General features: G+C 38.0%; 1 protein-coding gene across 2 annotated transcripts; it reads right to left on the bottom strand.

Moving 5' to 3' along the window:
- Positions 1-1,440: 1,440 nt before the first annotated feature.
- AP-2mu (adaptor protein complex 2, mu subunit) lies at positions 1,441-11,164 on the bottom strand. Of its 2 annotated transcripts, none has more exons than XM_089728989.1 (11): positions 10,876-11,164; positions 9,564-9,752; positions 8,861-9,023; positions 8,503-8,618; positions 7,399-7,501; positions 6,674-6,796; positions 5,978-6,137; positions 5,181-5,414; positions 4,526-4,664; positions 3,561-3,692; positions 1,441-2,406 (listed from the first exon to the last, which is right to left on the bottom strand). In XM_089728989.1, the coding sequence occupies exons 2-10, from the start codon at positions 9,738-9,740 to the stop codon at positions 3,585-3,587; spliced, it is 1,323 nt and encodes a 440-aa protein (XP_089585115.1). In that variant the 5' UTR covers positions 9,741-9,752; positions 10,876-11,164; the 3' UTR covers positions 1,441-2,406; positions 3,561-3,584. The 2 variants fall into 2 exon arrangements, with proteins under 2 accessions (XP_089585115.1, XP_089585114.1); XM_089728988.1 differs by having other exon boundaries at positions 1,614-2,406; positions 3,571-3,692.
- Positions 11,165-11,718: the final 554 nt, after the last annotated feature.

Here is an 11,718-nt window from a genome sequence, read left to right as displayed (position 1 = left end):
AAAAACAAATGAAGGACTGTTTTAAATGAATTTATTTTTAAAAATTTTAACTGGAATTCTAAACCAAAGAGGAGATATTTTAGATCAAAGTGGTCAGTTGGACAAAACGCTAATTTCATATGTAAGGAATTAATATACATACACCTCCTAATAACAGTGTTACAGATAACAAAAATAACTTTATATCCTTTTTTATGTTTGAGCAATTACTGGTGGCCCGGAGACCTTTCCGGTTTCACCAGGGCAAGTTTACTGGTGATAGGACCTCTCGTGAGTCCGCACGGGTAGGTACCACCACCCTGCCTATTTCTGCGGTGAAGCAGTAATGCGTTTCGGCTTGAAGGGTGGGCAAACCGTTGTAACTATACTAAGACCTTAGAACTTGTATCTCAAGGTGGGTGGCGTATTTACGTTGTAAATGTCTATGGGCTTCCAGTAACCACTTTGGAGAGGTTTAAACGACGAAAGGGAAAACCTTCCACCGAGCGGGTGATATTGCTCGGTACACCGACGGTCCAAATGTGGTTGTTCGGAACTTGTATATATATATATGCAAGGTTGTCTTGAAAATGTCGTAAGCGAGATTCAGGCATCTGTCAATTATCTTGCGTTGTATGATGGCTACCGCCACAACCACATAACCCTAGGTGGGCTGTGAGCTCATCCACCCATCCAAGCAATAAAAAAAGGTCGATGAACAAGGGCTCAACGAGGAGTGAGATTTGTTAACAGCTACCCGACCGCCTCCAAAGGAGACCTAACAACTTAAGAGTAACTGCTTCGTGAACAAATCTACTACCGGATCGGAATCGTGACTCGCTGAGAAGATCGGGGAGAAACTCAGCGAGCTGATGGTGAATGGGTTAGGTTGCACGTTGAACTCTTTGCAGAGTTCGACGAGTAGGGTTACCGGGGTCCCTGAACCCACTCCTAGTGTTAGAGCTGAAGGCGTCTAATGCAAGGGTTATTGGATCTGATGGATCCGTAAGGACGGCTAGACTGTCTAGGGCGTCGACGGTGATTGACTCCTGCGTGAACAGGATTCGAGGAGTAGTCCGCGGCGGCAGCGATAAGGCGATTATCATGACGCATAGCATTATCGCAGTACCGTTCCAACGCTGACTTCATGTGTTTTCGTATCGATTCGAGGCCCAGGTCGTCGTGTAGGTCAACGTTCCTCACGAACCACGGAGCTTCAACGGCTTACCTGCAAAATCGGGATTGTAGGATTGGAGGGTGTACAAGTGTGTGCTGACCGCGTGAACGAATTATTTTTCGCCTTAACATATACACCTCTGATCTAGATATATACGCTATGTCAAAATTTCCGGTCTTTTAGGCCAATATTGATTATTATCAAATATAAATTATGATTGTCTCACTAAATATCAGGTCACACAATCTCTAAACCCGATTTCTGGTAAATAAAACAAATCTCAATTGATTTTTTTTAATTCTTTATTATATACTTTCACACTACTCTGTTACACGAATATATTAGTATAGTATAATATATTAATTATAAATATAATCAAATATTTAATCGAAGTTATGTTGCATAGATTTTCAAGACATAACGTTAAGTTCGTACTATAGATTCAATTAATATATAAGGTAGAACAGCGTACAACAATAACTACTTTTATATACTCACAGCATCTACGGGAATGGCTACAAATAACACAATATAATTATACATAATTTTTCATCGAAAAGCTCAAGAAATGCTTTAATTTTTCATTTTGAGATTCGATACAAATAAACTTTAAGGTTTATCTATCATAGGAAAAGCTTATTTTATTTTAACTAAACCGCTTACGTCACGATAATATATATTTATGTAATACCGTCTGAATTTATTTAGGTATTTGTCTCATAGAACAAAACTGTGATAATCTTTATACGATTTAATAGTAATTACTTATGTGACTGTCTAGGTCAGACGGGTTGGTAGTGTTCAGAGCTATCGTTATTTAGATTAAGTAAAATGTTATTCGTATGATACAAAATATATATAAAAGTAAATATCTAGAAACAAACTTATAATGATGTAATGAATAAATAAAAACTACGCCTTTATTAAAACATAATGAAAACCTTACTATTTTTATTAAATTTTATATGAAAATTAAAAATAATTACTAGTCTATTCCATGTGCCTTTCAAACGTTTTAAAATAAAAGCAACATTTTTGTTATTAATACATTCAAAGAAATAAAAAAAAATGCTAAATTTACTAATAAACAAAATAATAAAAATAAAATATTATTACATTATTTTATTATGAATATTCCCTAATCGAAATGAAACGTAAAATTATATACAGCATAATTAAATTGTATTTGTATGATTTTTTGTTGTTGTATTTTTCGAATATTCGTACTCGTTGCGATTCACGAAGCCAATCTGTAACAAAACATCTATACTATATCGAACCGGCTATTTGGTTTAAGCTCTTACACTCACTCCTCTCTCTCTCTCTCTCTTTCTCTCATATCGTCATTCACACACTCCAGTAGGTACCACCACCCTGCCTATTTCTGCCGTGAAGCAGTAATGCGTTTCGGCTTGAAGGGTGGGGTAACCGTTGTAACTATACTGAGACCTTAGAACTTATATCTCAAGGTGGGTGGCGCATTTATGTTGTGATGTCTATGGGCTCCAGTAACCACTTAACACCAGGTGGGCTGTGAGCTCGTCCGCCCATCAAAGCAATAAAAAAAAACGTATGGCACTCGGGAACTGCCGCGGTAAAGCTATTGCATAGCATTTTTTATCAACTTATGCAATTATAATTAGACAATGATAATTAATTTAATATTAAAACAATAATAAAACAAGACCACGCTATATTAAACATTAATAAAAGCAAAAACCTTGACTGTCCCCTTCACACTCATAAGCTAGACCGCGCGAGAGAGAGATGGGCAGACTTTTCATGATGCGCATGCAGTGTGACGTCACGCCACGCGCTTATTCACAAACACCACACAAGCGCAACGCGTGAATGTGTGGAACGCGAGCTACACGGTAGGCGGGGTGAGGGGTGTTAGGATTTTTCGTTACGGAATTTCATGAATTCGGTCGCCGCACTGAAGGCCCGCGATAAAAGCTATGCAATAGCTTAAAATTAACTGACATATTTTTTACGCCTTGCTAGTTCAATCGTCTTCGCCATCTTGCTTTTCTCTGTCATTCTCTTTTCCTCTTTCTTTCCGTTTGCTCTCACTCACATCTTAACGCTCCATACCACATTCTTTCCATACATTCCGTTTCAATGCTACATACATACGTTTCAAGCAGTAAGGAAGTCGTTGTATTGTCAAAGCTGAGACCTTAGAGCTCATGTCTCTAGGTGGGTGGCGGCATTTACGTTGTAGATGTCTATGGGCTCCACCAGGTGGGCTGTGAGCTCGTCCACTTATCTAAGCAATAAATAAATAAAATAGGTGACGGCATTGACATAGCTGATGTGTATAGACTCCGGTGACAGCTTAACACCAGGTGATGAGCTCGTCCAGCCAATTTAGCAATAAAAGAACTACTGCTTCTCTACTCACTAGTACTCACCGTCGCCGCGTCGCTCAGCACCTGGTCTCGTAGAGTCCGGAGCGTCCGATGTAGCGCACCCACTTGATGACGTCATGGTCCGAGTAATTCAGCTTCGGTTCGAACACCTTCAGGTAGCGAACCTGCCGACCAAACGCGCCCTTTTTATTACCTACCTATACTGATAGCCTTGAGAAGCTATTTCAGCTTCACCCTAACGTGTAGGTAAGCTCACGGGACTCAAACCTGACGACGTTGCTAACAAGAACCCTAGCAACAGCCGTGCTTCGCAGAATCTACCACCGGATCGGAAACGCGACCCACTGAGAAGATCCGGCGAGAAACTCAGTGGGCTGTGTCTGTGGGTTAATTCACTCGCCGAGCCCTTCGTCGCAAGCGACCGGTTCGACGAGAACCATGATGATGCTTGAGGTACCTAAAAGCACCGTTAGTGGATCGGGAGGATCCGTAATGACGTGCTTTGGGCGACGTCGACTGATTACCATTCGGTCCATAGGATCGGCTATGTAGTTATTGCAACGCGCCCCCAGTCACAACACAGGAGCACCCGAATGATATGACAATGACGTTGTTAAGTGAGTTTTAACTGTGAATGTGAGGATGAGAATGAATGGAAGGCTATAAAAGAAGAGATACACCTAAGAAGAAATGAATGGTTTGCGTGAAAAACGATATGTGTAAGAGGGGAGTGAGCGAAGTAATGGTATATGATAGATGTTGCGCTGCCCCAGGTGACTGGGAGAAGGGCTGGAGAATGATGATGATGAGAACGGCCGACGTGCTCAAGTCTCTTCTTGAAGATTAAACAGTTTGACATAGACATTGAACGTGTGTATGTGATATGTGATTTTTATTAGCCCCTTATTTTTAAAAGCACAACTCTGTACTGATTTGTGTAACTCGTAGCACAAAAACGAAGACCTATAATGATGGGGGGGACAACAACAAGAATCACCTTGAATCCGGAGGGCGCAAAGGGAACTTCGAACCCCATGGAGATGGGCGGGCGCGTCCACTTCTTCTTGGTGTCGGTCTCGAGCAGCTCAATCTCGGCAGACAGCTGGGTCTCCTTCATGCCCGCCATGCGCTTGATCCTGAACATTTTCAAAATTCATTTAAACCGTTAGCACGATTACCTACACCAAAGTATATTTTGGAACGAAGTTCCTTATGGGACGATGCAGAGGGGTACCCTAACCAGGAAAAAACGTCCGTAACGTAAGATTTTTATTATTTACTAGCAACCCGCCCTCGCTTCGCTTCGGAAACATTAAATTTTATTTTTGAGAGTCCCGCGACGTTACCCGTGGTTACTGTCCTACTGCGGGTGACGCCGCGGGGCGAAGCTAGTCTAAAAAAGCCTAAGTTACTGCTTATATCATCAGCTACCTATCAGTGAAAGTCCCGTCAAAATCGGTCCAGCCGTTCCAGAGATTAGCCGGAACAAACAAACAGACAGACAGACAAAAATTGTAAAAAATGTTATATTGGTGTATGTACCGTATATATATTCATATGCATGTAGTTAAAAGCGGTTATATCAATATTACAAACGGACACTCCAATTTTATTTATATGTATAGATAGATTAACAAAAACCCTAAACTTACTTCCATACGATAGCGTTCTCAGAGGCTTTATACTTCGCTTTCCCCTTCAAGCAAATCAGTTGCACCCCGCTGGTGTTCAGCGGAGTTGGAATCTTCACTTCGATCTTCTGTCCGAGCAGGGAGGGCTTGAAGTTACTCTTCAGCACAACCTTGACTTCCATCTTGGTGCGGCCCACCTCCCGCACGAGCGGGATGACGCGGAACGGCAGAGATATGTCTTTTGTTGTGCGATACCTGTCGATAATATTTATATTTATTTATTACTAGCGACCCGCCCTCGCTTCGCTTCGGAAACTGTAATTTATTATTGATTTCTCCGCTATTTAATGGATATAATTATATATATAAACCTTTCTCTTCAATCATTCGTACCACTCTATCTATTAAAAAAAACCGCATCATAATCCGTTGCGTAGTTTTAAAGATTTAAGCATACATAGGGATATAGGGACAGAGAAAGCGACTTTGTTTTATATTATGTAGTGACTAGCTGGTAGTAGAACCTCTTGTGAGTCCGCGCGGGTAGGTACCATCACCCCGCCTATTTCTGCCGTGAAGCAGTAATGCGTTTCGGTTTGAAGGGTGGGGCAGCCGTTGTAACTATACTGAGACCTTAGAACTTATATCTCAAGGTGGGTGGCGCATTTACGTTGTATATGTTTATGGGCTCCAGTAACCACTTAACACCAGGTGGGCTGTGAGCTCGTCCACCCATCTAAGCGCTAAGCAATAAAAAAATAAAAAAATAAAAGTGTAGATATATTTAATCGACTCAGGATAAATAACAGAGCACTAACCTCATGAGTTCAAACTCTCCGTCCGGTGGTATGAAGGAGATGGAATGTTCAGTTTCGAACTTGCTCAGCTTCACGCACTGGTGGAACTGACAGTCGTCAATGACCACTACTGGCTTCCCAGAGCGAGCAGGATCACTGTCCGTGTTACCTGATATGCCTCCTGAATGAATCAGATGTTTAATTAATACGCTTTTATTAGCTTCAGAAGTATGTATGTTTGTAACGGAATCTTTGAACATGATTTTAACCCCCTTCAAAACGTCGGATTAACTCAAAATTTGGTATACTTATTAAGGACCGATGACATATCAATATTAAATATAAAATTGAATATATGAAAAATTTTAATCCAACTAAAAAATACAAAATAAATTTTAAAATCTAGTCTATCTAATCTATCTAAATAAAATTTAAAGTCTATAAAAGCATTTTTTGTTAGTTTTTTTAAACTATTATTTATTTTATATTAAGATCTAAGGTGTCTGGACAAATGTACTTTTAATCTATTTTATAGTTAAAACAGTAAAAAGTTTTTGAGCCAGAGTTTAAATTGTTATAAATAAAAAATTGCACATTGTCAACATCTTAATGATTACATTAAACTTAAACCAACACTAATGATGCAAAAATTAGCTGTAAAAGCTCTTATTGCAGGTTCAGATCAAACTCGGTTCTTAATACTAGTTTATATCTCACCATTTCCCTTTCCCTTGGCTTCCATCACGATTTTATCATTGATCCCAAACTTGCACTCTGGCATCCCGGACAGATATGACTTCATGACCACTTTCCCAGCCACGTGAGCAGAGAGCACTTGACCTATTTCAAATTGAATACAATCATAAATTATCTTCAAATCATAATCTTATGGATATTTTTAGAGCTGAATTAAAGAGGGAACAGTTGCCAACAGTTTGAATGTGACCACGATGTTATTCTGACTTCAATGTGATAATTTTATTTAAATATACAACATTATTAGTCTTTGCAGCTGGCTTTGCTCACATTATAATCCCTCATGAATGGTACTTTTTTTCTGGATGAAAAATCCTTTTTTTTACCACTAACACACTAATATATTGTAGTATAATAAATGACATGATGATTGGTTAGGTATTTATAAAATTAAAACATTTCACAACGAAACAAACTAGTTCACATTTATATTAAAATATTATTATAATATGAATACTCGGTGTGAACAGAGCTGGCTCTCTGGGCATGCGTCACATTCCCATAATTGCGCGAATCGAACCTGAAATATTTTCTATTTAGCATTGATTAAGTTTCAGGTGTACAGTAAGCATAACCAGTCTTATTCTTTATATTACAACAATGCTGTAGATTATTGGGCAATTTGAAATGTTACACATGTACTGGGAAAAGTATTTTAGCTTGTAAATAATTTGACTGAGCCTTACCTTGCGGTGACATCAGCAAGTTGACATACTCTAATACATCAAGGAACAGCTCGTTTCGTCTGTACTTAATACCTTCACGGCGCCAGCCAATCTGACCAGTTACCTTTGAATAAACAAATTTTAAAATTATGGGAACGGCTAAAGACTAGAGATGAAACGGATATTCGGTAACTATCCGGTATCAGGCCTATCCGGCCATGTTTTCACTATCCGGCCTGATACCGGATAGTAAATCAGTATCCGACCGGATTTCGGATAGTAAAGTTTAAGAAAATCTCATGGTTATACAAAAGCCAAATAATACCACAATAGACAACTTTTTATAATCGCACGTCGAAAGTGATTGTTTTATCAATTAGTTTTTATTCAAAATTAACCAGTGGCAAATTGTGGTGAACGAATACCAAATCGTCGTCGTACCGAGTTGTCGCGATCTCCACTTACGTGCGACAACACCCGAACGCGCACGAATATTTCCGAAAGTTGATTTGAAAATTTGATTTGATTTGAAAAAAAAGGCCGAATATTCGGTATCCAGTATCCGGCCAAACTACTATCCGTTTCATCTCTACTAAAGACCTTATACGGAAAATTAAGTAACACTGTGCATCGCTTGTAACAGAAATAAAGAAGATACACGTTCTAATTTCAAGAGTTGGATGACCGTTAATCTAATGCATCAAAGATTTGACAATCTGCGTCAAGATCATCCGCTGGACACTTTTTGTCGACATAGGCTATCATTAACATTAATTGTGCACAGCAAAACAAAAATATTACTGTACACATTTTTGAGTGACTACACTGACCCTATAATGGTGGTAGAATCTCTTGTGAGTCCGCACGGGTAGGTACTACCACCGTGCCTATTCCTGCCGTGAAGCAGTAATGCGTTTCGGTTTGAAGGGTGGAGCAGCCGTTGTAAATATACTTGAGACCTTAGAACTTATCTCAATGTGGGTGGCGCATTTACGTCGTAGATGCCTATGGACTCCAGTAACCACTTAACACCAGGTGGGCTGTGAGCTCGTCCACCCATCTAAACAATAAAAAAATAAAAAATGATTAATAAGGAAATTATTTTTTAATAATTAAATTACTTACTTGTGAGGTAATCTGGGCTTGTTCCTCCTTGGAGGCAGACTTGATGCCTTGCTGAGTGATGAATGTCTTCAGGACCCCAGTATCAGAATTCTGAGGGTAACCAAAGTCCAAGATCTCTGCAATGTGAATTTTTAAAGGCTAAAATGCAGAACATACCATCCCACTAGAAATTTTTAGTACCTTACTAGAAAGGAAAGCAATTCAAGATGGGTAATTCTATATTCAATCTAAATATGGGGTTTGACATCTTAAGTACTTGTATACAATTCTTTAGGTGAGACTTCTTGATCATGTTGATCTGTGTTTCGTCCTTTTCTTGATAGATTCTTCTACAAGTTACCCTATATTATGTACTCACCATCAAGCAACTCATAGATCAGAACAAAGTTATTCTTGATGTTCTCTTCAGAAATCTTGCCAAAATATGATTGCATCACATCAATGATCTTCAACAGGAACTCAAATACCATAGCCGCGTTCACATTTTGCTTTGTGACTGCTGCCAGCCAAATATTTGCACGCTACAAATAAAATTTATTTTGAATATTTAAGCATATCGTTTGCCTATCTGAAATATTCAATTGTATTCTCTGCTTTGACACTGTATACAAATATTTTAAGCTCTTTGAATTGACTTTTATGTGGAATTCCTAAGAAAATTAAAGGCTTGTTAAATATTTTTATTGCCTTGATTGATGACACAGCCCACCTGATGCTGAGTGACATAAATCATGGACACCAGGAACACAAAAAAAAATGTACTTACCACATAATGTGTGTATATATATATATCTATTTTGTGTATGTATTTGTGGTTAAATATAAATTTCATTACACCTACTACTATTTACTCTGCACTACCTTTAGTTGACTGGTAGAGAATGTCTTAGGCATAGTCCACCAATGTAAATTTTACATGAATGTAATAAATAAATAAATAATGACTGTTATTACAACACATTTCATTAATCGAATTCAAGATATCTTATATTCTTCAAATTAACACATGATTTATTTCTACAAAAAACTGTTAGAACTTCATAAAAAAATGGTAACAGTACCTTGATATGGAAGAAAGATGTGCGTGCGATGTTGGTAACAGGTGATCGCACTTGCTGGCGAGCATGGATCACATTCACTCTGAATGCATCCACCGCATTACGACCAATATCATCTCGGTAGACTCTTGAGATCAACACCTCACCTTTATGGTTGTAAACGAACAAGCCCCCGATCATTGTGGGTGAGGCCTAAGGATAAATATATTTTTTTAATTTCAGGTGACAGAATTGTTTTTAAGCAGCGGTAGCGGTAGGCTTCGGTAGGCAGCGGCTTGGCTCTGCCCCTGGCATTGCTGAAGTCCATGGGCGACGGTAACCACTCACCATCAGGTGGGCCTGCTCGTCTGCCTACAAGGGCAATAAAAAAAAAAGCTCTAAACTTTGTTTTAATTGTCTAAAGAGTAGCATTTTACAATTTAAAGGGTCAATTTTTTTGTTTTTATACAGCTATGCTCTTAAAGTATTTCTCATGAATTTATTTTGGTACAGTTCCCATCATTTGTTTTTGGGGTGAACTTTTTGCAGATATGCAATCTTTTGTATGACTTGCAGAAACCATATACCATTTAATCAGAAAATCGAAAGTGTTTAGTGCAATATCCTACATAGTTATCAAAGATTATTAACAATGGAATTAAAAGTGAGTATCACTTCTAGAGAAATATTGTAGTAATGACTATGGTAATGGTGGCACCAACCTCTGTATGTAAGATTTACAGCAAGTACTTAAGATACAAGTCAAAAGAATAAGTAGAATTATTTAAGACAATGTAGTAAGGATTTAAGGATTAGTACTACAGATGTCAGGCGGAGAAGCGGCTGTGGAATATCTATAGGGTGCTAAGGCCACATACCTGTATCTCTAGCCTGATTACCAGATTAACTACCATCACAAGGGCTAAGTGACGACCTTATATGAAATAGTAACCAGACCCTATAGATATCACAACGCAGACATCCTGACCCTCCTTGATACGTAAGGTTGAGGTTTGTGTTGTACAAGAGCTGTCCCACCCTCTAAGCCTGAACGCTTCGTAAAACGAATAGATAGAACGGTGGAGCCTAATCGCTAAGAATAATTACCCAACACGACAAAAAGTATGGGCGAATGTCCCAGAATCCAATTAACAGAAGTACCCACATACATTGTGGAAAATAAATCGAATAAATACACGTTAATTTGTTGTTGTTGAATTTTATTTGTTGGTTTTATCGAGAGATTTGAAAATAAATCAATAAAACAGAAATAAGAAATACATAAAAAAAAACAGGGCCTTCATTTGTGATATGAAAATTTATTAAAAACGCTTACCTCTCACTCTTTCAAAATTGGTTTCAATGTAATTGCTATTCAGCGATTACATCCCTTTAGAAATTCAACGTAATGTAGGCAGCATTTTTCTCAATAGAAAATTATTCAACCAAAAATGAGCCGCCCCCAAATTGAAACGTCAATTGTTACTTTTTTAAAGTTTGCTTTCGACCATTGGCTACTCGACTCTTTAGCCTTAAAACAAACAATTTTTTTGAAACTAGTAAAATATTCTCACCAAACTGCTGAAATTATACTGAGACTATTGAAATATCGCTAAAATGTCAATACAGTACAATGTGACGCCATTTTGCTGATGGTAGCTGAATGATATTTTTGTCCATTGAGACAGTATCAAAAAACTGATGAGAAACAATGTCCTGTAATTGTTTTCTATTTCCTTACACTCGTGCAATATTGAAAGTATTGAAAAACCCAGCAAGCTGTAATTTTCACAGATTCAATCAGAAAAACTACTGAATTGGCAAAAAATCATTATAGACAACATATATTTTTAGATTTCCACCAAGTGTGGAAATGTGCATCACAACTTTGCACTTGCATGGCATGGATGATTTGTTGAAGGAAGAAAATTCACGCACTGACCTTCCTTATCCTAAATTTATGTAATTTATGCTTGCATTCTACATTAAAATTAATATTAAAACTCATAATCTATGACACCAAAATGAAAACGACAAAAGTCGGAGTTTGAAATGTATTTTTTATCAGTAACCCAGTTAATTTAAATTGAATTGTTTCAAGCCAATGAAGCTATGGAAATAACCGATATTTTAGGTATTTGAATGTTTCGTGTTAACTAAGACTTTATAAACATAGGTA

Source organism: Bombyx mandarina, chromosome 08 (assembly GCF_030267445.1).
Source record: "Bombyx mandarina strain Sakado chromosome 08, ASM3026744v2".
NCBI classification, from domain to species: Eukaryota; Metazoa; Arthropoda; class Insecta; order Lepidoptera; family Bombycidae; genus Bombyx; species Bombyx mandarina.
This window is presented reverse-complemented; position numbering and strand designations above follow the sequence as displayed.